Below are 22,531 nucleotides of genomic sequence, written 5' to 3' on the forward strand. Positions count from 1 at the left end.
TTCCTTAATGTTATTGCACATTTTCTTGCCAACAACCACTGGAGACTGGCAGGAGGCCGGCCATTTTCAGGTTATAAAACTGCTTTAGGGAGAAATCACTGAAATATGCATCAGTCCTCGGATGTTTTGAAGTCTGGTCGTGTGTGTTTTCATATTTAAAGAGTAAAAGTCTGTCGGTTGCTGTAGTTGCCTAGAAATGCCAAATGTTCACAGTTTGCCAAACTTTGTATGTCTGCTTTCGGTGTATGTATTGTTGGATACACTCCCTTAAAAATATGCTAAGTTTTCTTTTGTGTGTGTGTGTGTGTGTGTGTGTGTGTGTGTTACAGTCCCAGACAGTCTCGAGGTTATGACACTTCCCCAATAACAAGAAGGAAATCTTACGACCGTGCATACAGGTATGTGTCACACTCAAATTCAACCTGGTTTGTAAGCAAAGGGTTGCAATCCCTCGTCCTTAACCTCCCTCAACCTCTTGTCTCTCGTCAGGCCTACTGATGGCTACACTCCCCCCTCCTCCCCTCCTCTGAGGACAAGGAACGACCGCAACGTCTTCTCAAGGCTTACCAGCAACCAAACCCAAGGTTCTGCTCTGGACAAGTGAGTAAACACCTGCACAGACTCATATGTGCACACAACTTTTTCTTTTTCTTTTTCTTTTTCTCTGTTCCTTATATTTAATGTTCCAGTGCGTAACTTTTTTAGAATCCTCTTCTAAAAAGTTTCATGGGTTCTTCTTTGAGCCAACCTCAGTAGTTGTGCTTCCTCTGTACCTTTGTCAGTTGTGGCATAAAACAAATCACTTCCTGTGTGCAGGATGTCGCCGTGCGACACAGCTCTGAATACAGAGAGCGTGCACTGCAGCTTTAAGGTCTATCCTGGCCCTGTAGAGAAGCTGAAGGTCAGGGTTTTTTGTGAGACCACCGTGTGTTTTTTTTTTTTTTAAGTCTGCCCCACACTAGGAAAGTCATCATCAGATAAAAGCTGATGTGTGTACGTGATGTTTTGTACTGAAAAACACATAAAACTGTGGATGAAGTTATGGCTGAGAACAGACGGAATGAACTTGGCCTGTACAAGTTACGATTCTAAACAAAAGTACACAACATCCGTTTCCCGGTCAACTCGCCCTCATTGGTTATTGCGGGTTTCTGCTCACGCCCCAATCACTGTTCAGTCATAAATATAAAACATCTTCAAAATAATTTGTTCAAATCAGCCTGAAATTTGAAGACAATTGAGACTTCGATTGTCAGGACCGATATCTGGCCAATTATCCTCTATTGTGGGGCAGGCTTTAGTTAATACTTTTTTAAATGAAGGATACCTTTAAATAAAATAGGTTATTTAATCATTTTAAAATAATATTAAGTGCTAAATTTGTTGCTACATCATGCACAAATTTGCTCTTGTCACGATTTATATTGTGATTTGGGTCACGATTATTTACCATTTCATTTAATAGACAGTATGGTTAAAAGCACTGGAGAAGATGAGTCAATTAAAAGTACATTACTCCAAATGTTTATCTTCATATGATCCATAACCATAAACAAAAAGACTATTTGTGCTGTGGTGCACATCCTGCAGGAACAGATGGTGCAAACATTCACAGAATCCAGGTGTGAAACACCCTCAGGAGACATAGGAGATGTAATCATCCGAACCGTGACTGCAGGCTACTCAGAGCTACATTTAGCAACACTCTCAACAAGGTGTAATTGCACCTTCTAATCCATACATGGGACCTACTAGTAAACAAATACAAATGAGGTGGTAGGCAGCTCAGGTTTACACCAGCCACAACCAAATGCAATCCAATACAAAACAGATGTGCACTAAATCCCATAGTGTTGATATTGTGTCGTCTCAGTGAAGTCAATAATAACAAGAATTTTATAGTCATTTCTTCTTTGTTTTTCGGGATGTTCCCTTGAATTTGTATGTTTCAAATGTTTTTTTCATTGTGTTCTAGATATTTAGTCCAACTGCGTCAAACGGAGTCACAACATAGATAAAAGAACTGCCTGGAATAAGTGACCAGCCTTTTCCCTTTCTGGTCATAATTAATTCCATCTTTCTTCTCTGATAAATGTCAGCAGTTAATGTCAGTCATTATCTGCTCCACTATTTAGTCGTTGTCTTTTAAAATATTTATTATTCAGGGATGTTTCTAAGCTTTATTGACCCCTAATTGTTAGTGGGGATGCTGTGTTTGCAAATGTGTGTGTGTGGGTATTGGTATAGTGTGTGTGTGTGTGTGTGAGGAGCCTGTGGGTCCTCATTATTGGGAACAGTGGTAGTAAATTAGTTGGCTCTTGTCGTCCTCCATGTAGCTGTTGTCATTGGAAGCCATTTTAAATTGACTCAGAGTGAGAGAGTGGGAGGGAGGATGTTTATGTTGTTGAACGGTGATTTACATTAGAAGTCTTTGCAGAACGTAGGAAGATTAAATAGGATTTTTCGCTACACATTTGCATTGTTGCATTCCACGTCAAATGTGCGAGGCATTCATTTGTTTTATTTAAAACCACCATGCTTTGCAATCTGACCTAACTATACAAATTAATTCATCATGACAAGGAAAACCTCATAGCCCAATGAAGCTGATTTATTAGAGAAAATCACAAAGCCTTTCTGTATGAATCCCATATAATTGGATGTCAAAAGAGAAGCTTTCTCCTCAGAAATAATGATGTTCTCTGGTACATCTTTGTAAGTTCACAAACCCATTAAACTGCAGTAATATGATTTTTTATTATTATTCTTATTAATATTATTATTTTCTATTATTATTATGAATATGAGGATGCATTCAATTTTTTTGACAGATTCATACTTAAGCAGACAGAGTGTCCACTGAGCCAAGCCTTTGACAAGTAAAAGGCAGGTGATAATGAGGAAAGTTAATTTTAAACAGGAGATTTCTTGTCGTCTTTGAATCCCAGATCTTAGTACATGAATTTTTAAAAGGAGTTTGTCTTGCGAGTCAGATTTATCAGTATGATAATAGATTCCACCATGCATTGCTGGCAGTAAATACTGAGAAATAGCAAACCTCTGTCACCCTTTAACACTGCTGCTCCCTCCAGACAGATACTGCACAATTTCTGTGTTATTATTTCATGTTCAGAGTGTAAAGCGCTGGCTCCCATGGCGACAAACCAGTGGCTATAAAATATTTACAATATAATAACACTTTTATTGCGCCATTACACCCACATATCAGCCTTTACCTCTGAGCTATTTTGGAGGTATGGGTGTGGTCTGGATCGTTTTTTTCAAATTTTTTCTCATCTGTGAGTTTGATTGGCACATTTATCTTCCAAGTGTCTGGATTTCCTCTTCTATTAACCCCGTTTGCTTTTATCCATGTGCCCTCTCTGCACTAATTCCCTAATTATAGCTTGGAATGATGTAGGAAGAGGAGATCTTATCATGTCTAAGTACAAAAGTGTAGTGTAGACATTTTAGTGTGTGGTTGAATTGACATGTGTGTTTTCCCCTTTTCTTTCATTTACTTTCTTCCCCCCTTTTAAACAAACTTTTTCAAACACATTTCTTGTAAATGCCACTGTCATGTCATATGCTGAAAATGAAACCACGGCCAGTTAGCTTAGCATAATAGGTTATACATCCCACAAACACTTTATTTAGTTTGTGTAAGCAGTCCCAGCCTAAGTATGTTTAGTTTTATTATGTATATGTTGCTGACAGACAACATGTTAGCTGTATCCAATCATTATGCTAAATTAAGCTAAGCTAATGGGCTGCTGGCTCACTAAAAGTTTGTATTCAGTTTGTGTAAGCAAACTCAACCGTGTGTATAAAGACGTGTCCTATAACACTGAATGTGTATACATGTTGGTGATAGACAGACATGTTGGCTGTTTCCCCCTGTTTCCATTATTTACGCTAATCTAATCTAATATGCTGCTGGTTTTCTAATTGAAACTAATTATTCAGTTTATGCAAGCATACCCAACCTCATTATAGTGCTACACATTTTGATTTTGTGTATCCTATCAACAACATGTACATAAACATAGACAACATGCTAGCTGTTTCCCCATTTCAAGTCTTAATGCCAAGCTGAACTCAGCTAAATGGTGCTGGTTTACCAATTTAAACTTTTTATTCAGTTTATGTAAAAACAATGTAAAGACATGACCCAACAATGTTCTTGTGTACTGTACATGCTGCTAATAGGCAACGCTAGCTGTTTCTCCCTGTTTCCACATTCATCTTTATGCTAAGCTAACCTATTAGGCTAGTGGTTCACTAATCGAAAAGTTTTATTCAGCTTGTGCAAACATACCCAACCTAAGTGTATAAATACTTATGCCAATAGTAAAAATACAATTTTGTTGTAATGTTGCTGACAGGCAGACATGTTAGCTGTTTCAAATCTTTATGCTAAGTTAAGCTAATAGGCTGCTGGCTCTTATTGAATGTCCAGTGTGTAAGAATTAGTGACATGTCCTGGTGAGACTGCAGATTGTAACTGCAGTGGTCCTTGCATGCCAGAAAGTACATTGTTCCTTACAAGCTTTACTTCTTTTCAAAATTCAAAATGTGTGTTCTGTCAGGTTTGTCCTTTCACGCTGATATAGAAATATAGCAGCATAAGTCTCTGTAAAGTTTCCTTGAGTGTTTTGAAAGGCACTAAAATGTATTATTATTACCATAAGATGGCAGCTTCCATAAAACAAGGCCTTTGCCTAAAGTACATATAAAAGGTATATTCTGAGGCAAACAAAACCAAATATTTTTTTAATTGATTAAACACTCAAACAAGCATATTTTGGTAGTATGTACCAATAGACCCCCCTAAAGGTTACACACTGGACCTTTAATACAGAACAATCAGACATGATTCTTACTCTTTGTAAGAATAAGCATATATTTCTCATGATGCCATCTTTGTTGTTTCTTTAAACAGATCCACTTTAAACCTGCTTTAACAAGGAAAACATATGCAGACATTGATTGAGGAATACAGCCTGTTCAGTGGTTAACTCAGAGAAGAGGCTTATCCTATGGCAAACAGCTCGATGATCACCAAACAAGCTTTATTGTTGACTGAACTTTCCTGCCAATTTGCTCGCTGCTTTATATCTAAAACCCTTCCTCTAGTCACTCCTTCCTTTAACCCTTTGCCAGTAACCCTTCTGTCTTCCCTTATCGTGTTTAACCCTCTCCTCTTCCCGCCCCTCCCTCTCCTTGCTCCTCTTCTGCCTCCAGGTCGGATGACAGCGACTCCTCGCTCTCCGAGGTGCTCAGGTAGAGGAACTATGTCTGTCACTTTCTGTTTTTCCCATTTGCCTGGTTACTCACCTCTCATCTCCACCAGTGCTCAGTGCCTCACCCGGCCTTTCAGCCTCCTCCTCCTCCTCTGTCTCCCTCTGCGGGTGGGGTTGTTGTGGTGCATGTTTTAACCACACATGGTCCTGCTCCAGCTGTGTGATGTTGGTGTTTTTTTTCTGTGTGGTTAGTTGTTGGCAAAGAATATTTGGATGAACCTCATCACTTTTTTTTAACAGGCTGTGATTGAAAAATAATAAAATCCTGTTGTGACTGAAGTAAACAGCTGTTATTGTCACTGATCTGAGTGACAGGATTGATAAAGGCTGTAGTTTTTTTACTCCATTCACACCTGGCTGTGTTAAATCCAGGTCTGAACAAGCCCAATCCATCCTGAATATGTTGTCAGATCAAATAACAGAAACCACATCACTAGAAGTGCACTTATTGTAAGTCGCTTTGGATAAAAGCGTCTGCTAAATGACATGTAACATGTAACAAGTGGTTTGAGGACGCATGTAGCCACATTCCTGAGCATGCATTAAAGCTATCAGTCCAAAACAAGACACATTATCAGTCCTACGTTAATTAATTTGTAGCCAATGCCACAATACCAACATTGACTGTCACACAATTTCTTTTTCGACTGCTTAAAATCTTATGTTCTCCTGTTACAGCAGTGTAGGTGGACATTTGTTTAACTCTCTTTTTCTCTCTCTTTCCCTGTCACTCACACAGAGAAGCACACAAACACACTGACAGCAGGCACATCTGTACAGTCGAACAAAACACAAAAAATACAATTTTCTCCTTGTGAACAGATACAAGGTCATTGTCTTATTTGCAGCAGGGTGAAATGCCAGGTACAATCTCAAGTGGTCACATGACACACACACTTTTTAATACTTTTAATACCATGGGGCAGGTGTTAATACCACGTCTGGCCATGTGAAGGTTACCAATAGAGAAAAGTTCTCCATTGATGCCGGTGTTATTTGTGTTAGATAGATAAAACTACTACCAGTAGCCAGTGAGGGCTGGGTCAAATTTACCACATCCACATAGGGTTGCTTGTATTTCCGCATGTGCTTATGAGCTTATGAGGGTTCTCATGTTAGTCTAGTGTTCAGAAAGTGTGCATTCTCGATCTCCTATTCCATTCTAGGATCGGTATTTTGGGATTTCTTGTTTTTTCTGTTAGTTCTAAGTTGTACATGATACATGAGTACTGGCGGACTTCCTCATGAAACCTCAAGCGCATGTTTCCATGGTTACCTCCTTCTTTGTTGTCTCTTTTGACCCAAAAACCAGCACACCAACAAGTGGAGTAGAAAGATACGGGGAGAATTTTTAAGTCCATAGAAATATGTGTGACATTTACGTCAAATGGATCCTAGTCCACATGCCGATGTGGAAACTATAACCGGGCCCGTATAGCCGAAAGCAGTATATAGACATAAAGTGGAGGAACATGGCTAGTGTTCATATTGTGACTTACCAGTGTATAAATAGTAATGGAAAACAGAATGTTCCCCTTCCTATCAGTCCTCTCTGCTTCTGTATCTCACAAACACACAAACAGAATCACACCCTGTCTGTTTTTCCCATGTATTGCAGAGGGCACACACTGACCCACGTCCATAATTTCATCCATCCGCAGATCTCCACAACATCCATTAGCAACTCTTATTTAGTGCAAAACACATTAAGATATCTTCCTCACTCTGATAGAAAGGGAATAATCACAGCCATTTGGAGCAGTGCCCTGCTTTTGAACATTAGAGCGCTGCGCTGGGCAATATTTTACAGTTTATTAAACAGACTATAGAGAAAAAACTGAGACACAGACACTATGGACCTGTCCACACGTACTGTCGGTGGGTATTTTTTTGTTGTTGTTGTTGTTGTTTGCCTTCCAGAACTTGTAGTGACATCTTGTCAATCTCTCCTCTGATTGGGTTTACATTTATGGTTATATCGCCACCTGTTGACTTGGCATGCTTTCACAGCAGTTTGTGGGCTTTTGTTTTTCATGTGCGATTAAGGCTATTTTTAGGAAAACCTTAGTCTTAATAAAGGACAAAATTCTAACACTGCAGAGTAACGCTGACATTGTCTATAGTGTTTCCATTAAAACGGCTCTAATAATTATATGAAAATGTAATGCATCTCTGTCGTTATTCAAGCACTAGGGCAGCAAAAAAGACGGACTGAATTTCCATGAAAACCAGCAGAATCGTCTTTAGACAAAATTAATTGGGTTTACAGCCTGGAGGGTAATGAGGTTCATTCAAGTGAAACAGCACAGCCCAATTCCCCTTCTCATGTTGTCTGTTCCTCTTTCTTCACCATTTAGTAAAAATCAGTTTAATAAGCCTGTCATAAAGCAGCACCGTGTTTTTAAATCATCGCTGGACTTTAAAAGTGGGTGCAGCACCGATCCTGTGTTCACGTGTCACACCCGCCATCACAGCTCGCCTGTAGCTGATAATCTGTTGAATTGTAACATTTCTCCATGGACCACAATCCCTTTTCCATGGTTTCACACAATGCAGCTGTAGACGTGCTGAACTGAGAGTCGTCTTCCACCTGATTACCAGAGAGTGGATGCTGCATGTGGTGATGATGCTGTGCTGTGTGGTTTATTTTTGAGTTGCAGGTTGCTTTGGAGTCGGTCAACCAGGCTGTGGTTGCTGGAAACTGTTGTTTTGAACTTATTCTGTACATCCGGTTATGTTTTTTATTTTTTAGTCAGACTTGGCAGGCATGCATGCAGTTTTCTTCTTTTTTTTTGTACTGGCTGAGTTTGCCGGTTTTGATTTTGTTTGGCACTATAAAAAGATGCTTCTGTGTTTAATTTTTGATTTGACGTGTGTATTTTTGTGTTGTCGTGCTGTGACATTAGAGTGTGTGCAGACAAAGAGAAGGAGCTTTGACAGATTTCAAGCACACGCCTCTGTATTTCGCTCACTCTGTGCAGAGACTGTGTCCAAAGTTTTGCGTGTAATCACAGATTCTTTTTTAACCCTCTTCACATCCTCTGGCTCTTCCTCACTTTTTATCCACTACCTCACTTTCTCTCTCTCTCTCTCACACACACACACACACACACACACTCTAACCACCACTTGTGTTATTAGGAAGCCCACCAGGGACCAATTTCCACACATTTCTCCCTCCTCTTCTCACCCTCTCCCTGCTCTGTCTCACTCTGCTGACTGCTCCGGGCACTGGGGGGACTGTGGCCTGTCAATGGGACATAGATTGAGGGTGGGGATGGAGGTGGGGGGCGGTTCAGCAGAGATTCAGCAAGATAGATTGAGTACACATTGTGTAGGAGAAGCTGTGAGTGCATGCGTGTGTTACAGAGAGGTTCAATAGGAAAAGCACTATACTACTGTTGTTGTTCCTTAATTGGACTATTCAACAAAATTCCCCTATTCCCCTTACTATTCCCCTTACAACAAAATGTAAGGGGAGGGGGAAGTGGAGGTAACCCAGAGAGATGGAGCAGGTGGATTTTAAACCAAAAGGGTGTTGTGTGTGTGTATGTGTGTATGTTTGAGCAAGCACAAATGCACGTGTGTGTAATCCATTGAGGTTTGTATGAATTTGTCTTGTCTCTGTATAATGACAGTGTTTTTTTTTTTGTGTGCATGTTTGTGTTCAGTCCTGTGTCGTACAGAAAGAACATAAACTAATCAGCCACAGCATTAAAACCAGTTACCGTTTTTTATGTTGTGGTTGATCTGTAGAGATCATAGACTGTGTATAAGAAATGGATGCAGTTGCAAAACAAGCACTGTTTTTAAAGCCTTGAGACGGGCAAAATTCAGGTTTTTAAACCCAGACGTTCACAGATGATCACCTGAAACCAGACTCCTGCTGGATGATACCAGCTGTCAATCTCTCATTCGTGCTGTGTTTAATTGTCTGTTTCCCTCTTACAGGGAACATAATTAGAAAATCTGCATCATATTCTATTGAAGAAGACTATTTTGAGACCATTAACTCATCCGGATATTTTTAAAATAGAGTGAAAAGTCGGCTTATTTTACCATCGACTCACCTTTTGAGAGGGAATTATATTCCCAACCAATGGATTCGCTAACTGATACTTCCCGAACTGGTAAACTACATCCATTTCTTAGATGCAGTCTATGCGAGAGATGTGGAAAGCAATCATACTCATACTGTACTGATTTGCACTAACAAGAGTGTGACCGTGTGTGACCTGTAGGGGTGTGATCAATCCCATTGGTGGTGTGAAGGGAGGACGGACGGCGCCTCTGCAGTGTGTTTCTGTAGCCGAGGGCCACTCGAAGCCCGTCCTGTGTGTGGACGCCACAGATGAGCTGCTGTTCACTGGATCTAAAGGTACATTCCCTATATTAGCTGTTGCGTTTGCAGCCCCTCCTTTTAAAAGGTACTGTGTTTCTCGTAAGCATAAAATGGCAGCAAGCATTTTATACTATAAATGTACTATTTAAAAACGTATATAGAAAAAAATTAGATATATGATCTTACTATATAAGTGTTGACGTTGATTTGACATATTTATGTATAGATTATGGCTGCAACTATAATCTGTTATTTTGTTTGATTAATCGAATAGATGTTTGGTCCATAAAATGTCTGAAAGTTATGGAAAATGTTGATCTTTTTTCCCCAACCCTCAAAATTGTGATGTTCTCAAATGTAAATGTTTTATCCTCAAACCAAATTGATTTTATTTTAATGATTTCTTTGCAATATGGAACAAAGAAACCAAAAAAAAATTCACATTTAAGAAGATGAAAAATGACAAAACTTCCACTAGAGATTTATTCACATAGTTGCAGAATGATTTAGTAATCAATTAATAACTGATTAATCGATCAGTTGTTGCAGCCCTGATTCAGATAATGACCACTGACTTTTAGGTTATGTTATTTTTAGGAAATAATTCATCCTTGATCATCATTCATTGATTGTGTGTTTTGAGTGAAACTATGTAGAAATAAAAGAAATTAAATGAAAATTCCTCAGTGATTATGCTGTGCTCATCGTTAACAATCGTGGTATTGATGTTTTTTAACGTAGTTCTAAAAGCATTTGCTAAAATGTTGAACTACTATATATACTATATATTGAATGGTATTTTAATGTAAGGGTTAGGTTAGGCTGAACCTTGATTTTTGCAATACAATATACAAACAAATGAGCGTCACAGTAAATAACTTGTGTCTTTTGTGCAAACTAGGCCTATTTGAACTTTACTTCTCTGACTCCTCCCCCAGATCGCACATGTAAGATGTGGAACCTGGTAACGGGTCAGGAGATCGCCACTCTCAAAGGCCACCCCAACAACGTGGTGTCTGTCAAGTACTGTCCGTCCTCCGGTCTGGTCTTCTCTGTCTCCACGTCCTACATCAAAGTGTGGGACATCCGTGACTCTGCCAAGTGCATCCGCACGCTAACGTAAGTTTGGGGGAAGAAGCAGTTTGGATTTTTCGGAAAAAGTGCTGCTCAGCACAGATATGGTTTGTGATTTTTTCATAACCAAGACGTTATATAAGGAAAGGAAGAATAAATGGTACCAGTGTCTGTTTCAAAGTTTAGAGTTCACAGCAGTATAACACAGAAACCTGACAGTTAAATATATCTGATCCTTATAATACCCCCGGGTGCTTTTCACAAGTTTCTGACAAACTGTCCCTAATTCTTTTCTGGAAAATGCTTATTCATTGCAATTAAAGCATGCAAAATAAACAAGATAATGGAGTTAATCAATTTTGGAGTCTGTAATGATGCTGAAGTTTGCGTCCAGCTTCGCAGCTACTCGGTTTGTCACTTTGTTCCCCTAAGGAGACTTAGGGGAACTTTACTACCTTAACTTTTGTCAAAGAAAACAAGTTTCCCCCTAACTGCCGATCGGGAAGCTGTTTATCTGCATGCAAACTTCAGCGTTGTGATTGACGACAGTTCCTGATATGACATAATCAATCTAGTAATACTGGGGGAATCCGTTGCCTGTGGGTCCCCATCACTCAGTCTTCTATGCTCGCTTTGAGTGTGTTTTATAGCAGTGATCCATCTCTGACATCCTTGGTATCTGTGGCAATCCAGTTAAAAGTTAAGTGTCTTTGTTTTTTTGCCTGGTATACAGTATATGCTGCCAGTTGTATATGTGTAAGGATGTGAGTGTCATTCCCTGCCAAAATGGCATTGCTTTGGCTCTCGTGGCGCAAGCTACCGGAGCTCTGTGAGGGAAAATTGGATTTGAAATGGGTCTAAAAGTGAAACTGTACAGTGTTCCCCACGACACTCTCCATTTCTCCCTCTCCTTCATTTTTATTGGTCTCCTACCTGTCCTTCTCTCTCTCTCTGACGCAGTTTGTTTTGTCTTTACCCCCACAGTTCATCGGGGCAGGTGGTCTCAGGGGACGCGTGTGCTGGTACCACCACTCGCACAATAACCTTTGCACAGGGCGAGTGCCAGATCAACCAGATTGCCCTCAGCCCATCAGGATCTGTGCTTTACACTGCAGCTGGAAACACTGTTCGCATGTGGGACCTCAACAGGTACAGTTCATCCACTATTTCCTCACTAATATGGATGGGTATCAAAAACCATTATTAAACTTATAACAATCCCTCACTGGTCAATATTATTAACAATAAATGATAGATCCCAAGTTCTAGAAAAGTATTTTGGATTATTAATATGTAGTATAGAAATCAGTATCAGGTAAAATATCTCTATTCGTCATCACATTCAGTGGTTTTATTTATGCAGTTAGTTCCTTCACAGTCTTAATTCTTGTAGAGGTGCACGTGTTTGTTTACTTGTCAGAGGGCTGTCAAAAATAAGTGTAGGAAACCAGCAACATGTACAGGAGCTCATTTTCACAAACAACCTATGGACATTCTCTGCATCGCCAGCAGCTGTAACCACAGCCGTAGCTCAGGAAGGCTGAGAAGCAATTTCTAAAAATTCCTTATCAGTCTTTTTTTGGTTCGAAAGGTCACTTAAATTCACAAAACAGGTTTGTGGGCCTGATACTGTTCTGTAAATAGCCTTTTCTGATCCATATTCCACACTGCACTGTAATTCAGCGACCAAAGGGAGATTGTGATCATTTTTTTCTGCAACTTGACTGCTTGGCAGATGCTTACAGCCATGAGGTGGTAATTCTAGTTTTCACTTCTAGAGGGAAATGATTAAGAGATTGAAGCAGACAGTTTACGCTGAGGGGCTCGGACTCATTTAATGATACAGAACGAGCCCCCAGAAATGAAAAATGAATGTATTACACATTTAATTCAGTATCATCTCTGCCGACGGCATCGCTGTGTCTCGGCAGTTTCGCTTCACTTGCAAGACGGAAAGTGATTTTATTCGGTGATACAGGCAACTTGAAACTCTTATAAGCAATGAATTTCACAGACCTTTGCTTCTTGTCCTTTGGTGTGTGTGCATGCATGCGTGTGCGTGTTTGTGTGTGTGTGTGTGTGTGTGTAGAATGCAGGCAACTGGAAAGCTGACAGGCCACATTGGTTCTGTCATGTGTCTGACGGTGGGACGGTCTCTGCTGGGAAAAGACCAAGTCATCACTGGCTCCAAAGACCATTACGTAAAGGTAACAAACACACTCATCAAGTAACATCCACCACATGCACGAGGTCAGAGGTGGTGACTGTCTGTACATCAAAGGCTGACTTTTCTCCTCCTCTACACATTAAAATATGTTAGAAAACAGTGCTTCAGAACATATAATATGTAAATATATATACATATACTGTATAAACATATACATACATATAGTCAGACATAAAGTACAACTGTACAGAGTCAAGACTAAAAACAGTTTCTCTTCAGCCTTCAGCTCACGATTTTTAGGAATATCTAAAAATATAGCTGAGATTGACTCAAGAGGAATGTGAGTTATGGCAGCCGTTATTTTCCCAAATTGAGTTTTTTTTTAAGGATGATTAGCTGGATAGTTATGTTTAATTCATCATGAGCTTTCCTTGTGGGATTTCTATCATTTATAAGACCTGTTGAATTCAAAAGATTACGGTTTTATTTCATTTCTAAGAATTACTGTAAATGCTCCGACAGTCAATGTGCAAACTAACTGCTTCTTGTCAGGGAGTTTGATACCAGTAGGTTTGTGTTAATATTCTGTACAAACAGAGACTATAATCTGTATGTGTGTGTGTGTGTGTGTTCAGCTCCTGCAGTGGACACACTCCCAGTGTCTCAGAGCAGAGAATTTGCTGAATTTAATTTGAAACTCATTTGTCAAGGTGTTTATGAACACATTTTCCTGTGATGGCAACAATTCTATCCCCTCACAGGGATTTTAAATGATGCTCCGTTTCCCCTGTTTTCTCCTTTTCAGGTTTTTGATGTGGCAGAGGGAACTCTGGGTAACGTCGGCCCTGCTCATAACTTTGAGCCTCCACATTATGATGGCATCGAGTGTCTGGCTGTCCAGGGAGATGTTTTGTTCAGCGGGTCACGGGATAATGGCATCAAGAAATGGGACCTTGAGCAGCAGGAGCTCACGCAGGTGTGTGTGTGTGTGTGTGTGTGTGTGTGTGTGTGTGTGTGTGTGTGTGTGTGTGTGTGTGTGTGTTCATTAGGGCTGTGCTGTTGGGGAGTTTTTGCTACCAAGGTTTTTGAGCACAGTGTGGCCCTGTAGGCTGTGATGAGTTAAGCCCAAGGGATTTATTTGGCCAAGGAGAACAGAGGCAACAACGCTCCCTCCAATTGTGAAGCTCAGTCGTTAAGATGCCACAGATAATCATCTGTCGAATGGCCTTTTACATATTTCATTCGAATCAGGAACTCTGTGTGAAATAATCTGCTCTCGGCTCCGTCTTTATGCGTGTGTTGAGTTGCACCAGGCTCTGGTTGCTTTCTTACTGTCAAGCAATGAACACAATAGCTTTTCTCCTGGAGTCAACCTTGAAACTCAGTCTGCACAGTAACAATGTTCTCCGAACAACTGGACATCCAACGAGCACTGGCTCTGTGTTTGTGTCATTTCCCTCACATGTGCCATATCATATGGCACTGGAATAGGCCGAGCTTCAGGTTACTTTGTTTGTACCCGTAGGTCGATATGGCACAACATACTAAGAGATAAGCAGATAAAAATATGCTATGACAGACGACTCTGGTCACCTCTAATTCGGAACATAAGCAGCAATGGAATTAAATACCCATAACAGAGGCTAAATATTAAATTGAATCAAATATATACAAATTGCTTGGATAAAAAGAATAAAAAATACCTCTGGGAACAAGTTTAAAGCAATAATGAGTGTAAATGCTCTGACAGTCAATATGCAAAATAATTGTTCAGCTCAGAAACAGCAGCAGGAACCTGTGGACTCAAAATCGCTGTCTGGAAATTCTGCTTGTCATACTCTCATGAATATTGTTTTTTGCAGAATCGCGATTTTTTTTTAGCAAATCACCCAAGCCTGGTGGCTTTCTCCTTACACTCTGAAAGACACACATATACTCTGTGACCACGCTGAGGACATACTGTATACAAGCACACAAGTGCTATTTAAAACCAAGACAACATGTGCCTTTACGTTTTCCTGCACATTATGTTGGGATCTTCAGTGTCAGCAGAGCGAGGCATGATTTTTATATTCATGTGGACGTCGAGCTCATACATTTTTAACGATGGTTGACTGTGCTTTAGTGATGCGTGTGAGATTGTGTTGCATCAGCCCCGCAGGTGGAAACATGCAGAGACCCATCGCTGTCTGAGGCTTAACATTTATGATCTTTTGACCTGTGTCAGCTCTGCGTACTGTGTGTGCCGTGCAGCTGGGGAGTGAGCAAATTTAAAAGCTGGTGGTGGTGAGGAGGTGAGAGCAGATAAGGTAGTTTCAGCGTAATCCTTCCACTCAGTGATGATGCTGAATTTAAAGGTTTAATCAACATAAATCCTGATAATTCCATGTTTTTCCAAGGTAATTTATGAAGCAGGAATGTTGAATGTGTGCTGTTGGCAACATGAAGGCTTGCAGTTTGTTGTCGCTACCATTTGACTGCAGTTTCCCCCATACTTAAAGTTCACATTATTGGGTACACCTGTCCAACCACACGGCAGCAACTCAATGTACTTATGCACCAAGCACCAGAAGGGGGAGGAAAGACTGGGTTGAGACCCTTACATAGGTCGCAGGGTCCCAAAACAAATTTGCACAAACTGTTTAGTTGAGATTTACGCATTACATTTTAAATAACATACATAAAATGAAGTTGTAATAAATTTACTGAACATCTCTTGGAAATGATTATTTTACCTATTTAAAATGATATTAGTTGTAAATAGTCGCTACATTATGTATGAATTTGTGATGATTTTGGTGACTGTAGTTCAAAAGTTTGTACAGCTACACATCACAATATCTGTCCAACTGAAGCAAACAAAAGTCAAAAGTCAAAAAAGTCAAAAGGTGCAGGATTTCTCTATTTATTCACATAGAGAACAAAGTGCATCAAGTCTGTGTATTGAACGTGGATGGGACAACTCTAACATAGCTTTCTCCACCATTATCCCACTGTAAACCCCCTCTTTTTCAGCCAGGTAACTTCTGCCAGTTTCCCTCATTCATGTTAGCAGCGCCATCACGAGGAGACATGAAATAGCGATGTAAAATCTGATAAAATATCGATATTTGCCCTGGGATAACGATTTTCGTATTGCATGATGACAATAGATCACCAAATCGATATTTTGACACACCCCTACTGTGAAATTATAAATGTCAACATACATTTCTTCATCCTTCACCAGCAATGCACTGGCTGATGTGAAACATGATTTCAGACTGAATGAATCAAGTCAATCAAAAGACTATTTCCTATTTTTGTATACAGTCTATGCGTGCAGCTCTGGTTGGAGACTGTATTTCCCTCTATAGCCAACACTGGCTGAGCTGTGACAGTAAAACGCTGTGCTGCCAGTGGAGGATTGAGTTGGTGGACAGCTTCTTGCCTCCAGATTACTCCCTTCATATCCTCCATTCACACAGAGTGTTCGCTCTGTGGAGAGAGTCAACAGTGTCATTGTGTGTAATGTGGCAGGAAAGCAGTGTGTCAACAAGCGAGCTGTAGAGCCCACATGACTCACAGCCACAGGTAGCAGAGAGCAACCTCATTCCGTGTGTGTGTGTGTGTGTGTGTGTGTAGGTGTGCACATGTCTGTAGAAAGCTGTGAGGACATCTTTGTGAGGATATTTTGGCTGGTCTTCACAACTTCAAAGGACTTTTTGAGAGATAAGACTTTAAGTTAGACTGAGTTTTGGTTAGGATTAGGTAAAGATTAGGGTTAGGCCAGTAGTAGTTATGGTTAAAGTTAGAGTAAGTCTCCAGGAAATGAATGTAAGTCTGAAGTCATGGACACCAGACTGTGTGTGTTTGTACTTGTATTTGTTCCTTCTTTAGGGCATTTCTAGCATAAACACTGACCTTGCCAGGACCAGCAGTCCTCACTGAGACCAAAACCTGGTCCTAATGAAGAATGCAGAATCTCATGTCTGAGTAACTGTTTTTCTGAGATTAGGGCTAAGATTTGAATTGTGGTTTGGTTAAGGTTAGGGCTTTGTTTAGGCCAGTGGCTCTGTGAAAATATTGAGGTCTCAATGTAACACCATTATCACCAATGTTAAAACACAGTGGTGTAAATGGGTCGAGCAAAGTCAGCAACAGTCTCTTTTCAGGAGGCAGATTTATTTATTCATTTCCTCTCTCATCATCCTCCTCTTCCTCAAATATACTCACGTATAGTGACATTAGATTAAGATGAAGCGAGAGGTAAGGTGACTCTAATTATTATTGTTATTTTTTTGAATTAATTAATTTTGTTATTATTTTTACTGCAGTGTCCTAAGAAGAATAGCAACGCAAACCTGTGTGTGTGTGAGAGTGAGAGCGTATGTGTGTCTTTTAATGTTACTGCTGCCTCCTGTGAAGTCTCTTGTGTCTCCTCTGCTGCCTGCACATGTTAATAATGCATAATAACGCACCTTGTGGGTAGATGGGTTTGCTTATCTGCATACACAGTAATATGCATATTAAGCAGCACATTCTCAGGTTGTTTTGCATAAGTTCTGGTTTTTCCAGACTGGAAAAAAAAATAAATCACAACTCATAATTATTGTTACATGAAGGCTGATTTAAATTAACAAAGACAGTGTTGTGGTCTGTGTCAAATGACCTTAATCTCATTTGTGAAGCGCCAACACCCTCCATTTTACAGCCTCTCTAACTCAGTAGTCTCTGTCTAATTATGTAATAGGATCAAATTGTGGCTTGGGGTGTAATAGAATATATTACAGTCGACTCAGAAATGCTGCCTCCTTTATGCAGGATTGCTGGTGCAAGCTGTTCTGCTCTGACCCCTCTGTTAAATGCATATGCCATAGAGTCTTTCTTCAGGGGAATATGTGAAGCTACAGTATCTGTTTTTTTTATTACTCACCTCTGTTGGTTTAGTGATTCCGATTTGCTTGATACTTGTTTTAAGGTACCTTCCAAAAATTAGATTTAGAGGTTTTTCAACATGGTTATGCAACTGCTGCGGGAGTGTGGTGCTTCTCTGTGTGAGGCGGCGGCAAAAATTAACACATTTCCCTTTGTAGTGTAAAGTTGTTACAGAGAGTGAGCTAGGTGTATTTTATATGAGAAGAGTAGCTTCATTTTTCTGTTGTTATCTACAGCTTCTGTCTCATCCAACAGTAGAGAAATGTCTCTCCTTGAACCGTCTCTTTTACCTCTTTGTATGTTTATGCAGCATTTTCTCTGTACTATAGTTTCAACATTTAAGTATGAAATGTTTGCTCATCCCACTATTCTGGTTATTAGCTTCAATTGACCTCCAAATAAACAATAGTGAAACTGATGTATTAATATATATATATGTCTTACGTAAGCTATATAGATGATTTATTATACAGATTTTTTATTTTTATTTTTTTCCCCTAATCTGATAAAATACAATGTGCCAGCTCCACACGATTCTCTATGTTGTTGTTTTATTCTGTTTACATCAAGTGTCACCTGGCGACATTCCCGTGCTGCACACAGGAAGTGATTTTCTTCTCTGTCAAGACGGACAGAGACAATAGCAAACACGTGGTATGGAAAAAACAAACAACGAAGCGCCTTTTAAAGGTTTCTGAAGTGAGCTGTAATGCTAAAAAAAACCTGGTTGATCAATCAGTTTGAAGGGATAAACACTTCTTGTCTTCACTTACCACTGTGCTGCTGCTGTATACACACAAACGCTCCCTTAGTTGGATCAAATTACATTACATTACATTACATTACATGTCATTTAGCAGACGCTTTTATCCAAAGCGACTGCTAATAGGCTTTGATTAGACTGTAGCGCAAATCAGATTTGTAAGAATATCCGATATGAATCTGTTCTTCCTGACCAACTTTTTATGTTATTGCAAGTGATCAGATCTGATCTGTGCGTGTGTCCATATTGTCATTGTCTAGTCTCGTCTTCCACATGGACTTGTAAAGTTACAGGCCACGCCCTGGGAAAACGAGTTGTCTAAAGAAAATAAACAAAACGGACGACAGATATGGGCATCTGTTTCTATCCCAGAATTTCTTCTCATTTTTAAACTCTAGTCTTGTACTGTGTCGATCTTTTAACGCCCCTCCAATTAACATCGTCTCTCTGGATCTACGTCGTTGTTGTTGTCGTCGTTCGAGTTAAGCGTAAAAATCTGATTATGGCTGCAGTATAAACAAGGTCTTCCTTTTGCTTGACAGAGAACAAATCATGAAAAAGGAAATCCCGGAAAATTGTGTGGTGCAGCTTTAATATATAAGTTGTTTTGCAGGTAGATCATTTATGTTCACTGGGCAGAAGATTAATCACATGTCATAAGACTTGACCACGCTAGTCCGTTTTTAATTGGCTAACGGTGACAGCTTTTGTTAGTGTTTAAATGTAGATAACGTTTTATTGTGTTCAGCTTCAGAATTAGTAATTAACTGCATCAAATTAAACACAAAAATGAAACGCTGAGTGAGTGAACACGGCACAATCATCGATGCCAGATGTGCCAGGTCCATTAACACGGACACATTGAACGTCCATGATTATGAATGGACAAAACTGACAGCCGGCTATCTGCATTATTGTTAACATGATGGGTAGCATTGTGTTGAAATATTGTCTCTTTGTGTGGAAATGGACAGTATCAGCTGGACAATTGGTCCAGTAGTTAGTTTCTTTGTGAATAACACATTCTTGAGTAGTCATTTTTATAAATCCATACCTCAGTGAGATATCTGCATGAAATTATGTGGTACAGAATAAATTATAGCCTTTTGGTCAATGTTCTCAGCTAAAATATAGCTTTAATAATAAAAATTCTATAACTAGAACAAGGTGAGGAGAACATAAATTCCCTCAGTTTCTTTTTGCTGCAACATTTACAGAAGCATAACAGCAAACGTATTATTAGTATGTGTGATAGCTGAAGAAAATCGTTTTTTGTATTTTAATTGTTTGGCTAATCTCAAATTGCATCATGAAAATAATAATTGACAGAAAGTAACAGACAAAAACTCAACAGGAAGTAGTACAAAGTTAAAATAAATAGTTTTCTCCCTACATCTGTGTTCTACTGTAAAGGGATGAATAAATCTGTAGCCCAGAGATGAAATGAAAGAAAAACCCTAAATGTGGGCACAATAAAAACGAGATTCAGCCTCAAATAAAATCCAAATGTCTTTTTTAATGTTTGTTCTGTATTTTGGGATAACGATCATATTGGGACTCATTATGTTATACCATCTCTGCAGTGTTGCACAGACACGGTTTGCAACGCTCTTCATTTTATCTTTCATTCAGCTCAACTCTTTTTTTTTCTTTTTTAGGTGTTTTTTGCTGGCATGTACAGTGAGTTACAGCAGAGCTTTAGTTGCAAATAAAACTACAACAAAAATAGCAGAGAATTATCCTCTTGGATCTCTGAAGTATTAATTTATGATAGTAAAAAAAAGAAGACAGTGGTTCTGCTTTTTAAAGTAGCACGACTGATGTTAGTGCGATAATGTCAGTAAATATTAGACGTTTCGTACTGAGTTTCAAGCAGCACTTGGGCTAAGCTGTACTTTGTTTCTTCAAGAAATATGTTCCTTTTCCTGAGGTAATAAATACCCATTAAAAATATTTTCAAAGTTAAAAAACTGCAAAAAAGAAAAAACAGGTGGACTCATGTGCACAGCTGGTTGTACCATAGTTATCAGTGAAGCCAGCATGTGTCTTAGTTTCTGACGACATATCATGTTTACTTTATGACTTAATACAGTACATTTCTTAGCACCTTGACAAAGTGAGACGTCCTATTTTACGAGACATATTTTAATATTGTTTGATTTAGAAATTTCCCAGAGCAAAGAATAAATGTCACAGATAAATGGAGTCATTTTTACATTCTTCCCGAGGCCCGTCTGCAATACCTCTAAGCCCACCTGTTGGCCATTGCCGCACACTTTGGGGAATCATTAATGTATAGAATATATTGTTTGTGTCGCTGATTTTTTTTTATCTGCCTGTTCTTTGCCCACAGCAAATCCCTAATGCCCATAAGGACTGGGTGTGCGCTCTGGCATATGTTCCAGGTCGACCCATGCTGCTGAGCGGCTGTCGAGGAGGCGTGCTGAAGGTTTGGAACGTGGACAACTTCACACCTATAGGAGAGGTCAGGGGTCACGACAGCCCAATTAACGCCATATGTACCAACTCAAGACAGATCTTCACTGCATCCAGGTAAAAAAAAAAAGAAGAAAAAAGTTGCAGTAGTTGACTGCAATTGATTTAAAAAAAACTTTCTTATAAATCACTGTGAGTGTGCCAACCACTATTGATAAAATGAAGTGAGTAATGGGAAAAAGATTTTAACTTTTCAGTGCTGAGTCATCAACAAAATACTGTCACGACAGTGAGCCGATTTAAATACTGTCAACTGTAAACTGAGCCATACTGAGACGTTTTTCCATCTTGTCTACAAATATATATACAGTATATGTATAAAAAAGAGAAAATCTGACAAACAAGCTCATGTATTTTCCCCTCCTGTGTCAAACAGCTCTATTGTTATCAGTAAGCAGCACCGCTGCACTAGCTGACTTTTTTGCCAATAAAATGAGACGGACTACATGTAACGATCGATTGTGTAAGTATTAGTGACATCTAAAGGTGATACAGCAGATTGAAACAAGCTGATGAATCCTACCTACAACAAATGTCCACTCAGGCTGCTGTAGAAACCCGCTGGTACAAGATGGCGGCCTCTGAAAGACTAAATTATTTTTATTTTACAGCCATTATACACGCATAATAAACCCAGGGTTCCTTAAAGGTTTGTGAATTTGAAAATTTAATAAAAATTGAAGGTCATTGAAAGTTTTTGAAAACCGCCCCAAAATATGGATCATTGAAAGTGAATGAATTTTGTGCAAGAAAGAAGTTAAGTTGATATTGAGGTAAATGTCTCCCCACCTACTGTTTCATGCCCTGCATTGCTTGATGTACGTAGACTAGGCCTCAATCAAGTCATAATTACTGCCGGTGTTGTGGACACTGTCCACTGTCTCTCTCTCTCTCCCGTTGACGTGAGATTCCATGCAGAACAATGTGCGAGTAAAGTTAAGCAAGAGAGAGCAAATGACGTGATGTCTGGGAAATGCATATTCCAAGATCTCTGTCTCAACAAAGAAAATTACAAAGACTGACTTTGACAAAGATGCAGCGCATGCTGCAAATCAATTAAAGGGGACACCATGGGCGAAGCGGCTCTTACAAGTTACCCTCTCATCTTAAGCTGTCAGTACATTCAGTTGAGTGAATTTGTCCTGGAAAGTCTTTGAAAAGTCCTTGAATTTGATGTCAACCAAGGTGTTGGAACCCCTCCATTTACCACCTGAACAAATACACAGTTTACTCTTGTTTGAGAAGTTTTTGCTAAAGAAAGGAAACTCTGAATTTATGACCATATTGTCGTATATCCCAAGGAATGATTGAGCATGAATCTAAGAGGGTGGTGTTTTTTTATTACTAAGACAGATCAATGTCTGGTTTCATTCAGTCTGTCAGACTTATGGGTGGTTGGTTTTAAGAGCTGAACACTTAATCCTTTTTAAACTGAAATCACAATTTGAAAATGCAATTAGCAAATCATT

At 39.4% G+C, this 22,531-nt stretch overlaps 1 protein-coding gene across 5 annotated transcripts in view; it reads left to right on the plus strand.

Moving 5' to 3' along the window:
• kif21b (kinesin family member 21B) overlaps nucleotides 1-22,531 on the plus strand; it is an 82,225-nt gene that overhangs the window by 54,051 nt on the left and 5,643 nt on the right. For 3 of the 5 annotated variants that reach the window (XM_058630855.1, XM_058630851.1, XM_058630852.1), the window contains exons 25-33: nucleotides 330-398; nucleotides 490-600; nucleotides 5,245-5,283; nucleotides 9,545-9,681; nucleotides 10,584-10,764; nucleotides 11,704-11,868; nucleotides 12,809-12,926; nucleotides 13,692-13,862; nucleotides 20,920-21,119. In XM_058630855.1, coding sequence (XP_058486838.1) covers nucleotides 330-398; nucleotides 490-600; nucleotides 5,245-5,283; nucleotides 9,545-9,681; nucleotides 10,584-10,764; nucleotides 11,704-11,868; nucleotides 12,809-12,926; nucleotides 13,692-13,862; nucleotides 20,920-21,119 — 1,191 coding nt within the window. The remainder of the gene's footprint in view (nucleotides 1-329; nucleotides 399-489; nucleotides 601-5,244; nucleotides 5,284-9,544; nucleotides 9,682-10,583; nucleotides 10,765-11,703; nucleotides 11,869-12,808; nucleotides 12,927-13,691; nucleotides 13,863-20,919; nucleotides 21,120-22,531) is intronic. The other 2 variants (XM_058630856.1, XM_058630854.1) reach the window with 1 other exon arrangement.

Source organism: Solea solea, chromosome 6, assembly GCF_958295425.1.
Source record: "Solea solea chromosome 6, fSolSol10.1, whole genome shotgun sequence".
Classification (NCBI taxonomy): Eukaryota; Metazoa; Chordata; class Actinopteri; order Pleuronectiformes; family Soleidae; genus Solea; species Solea solea.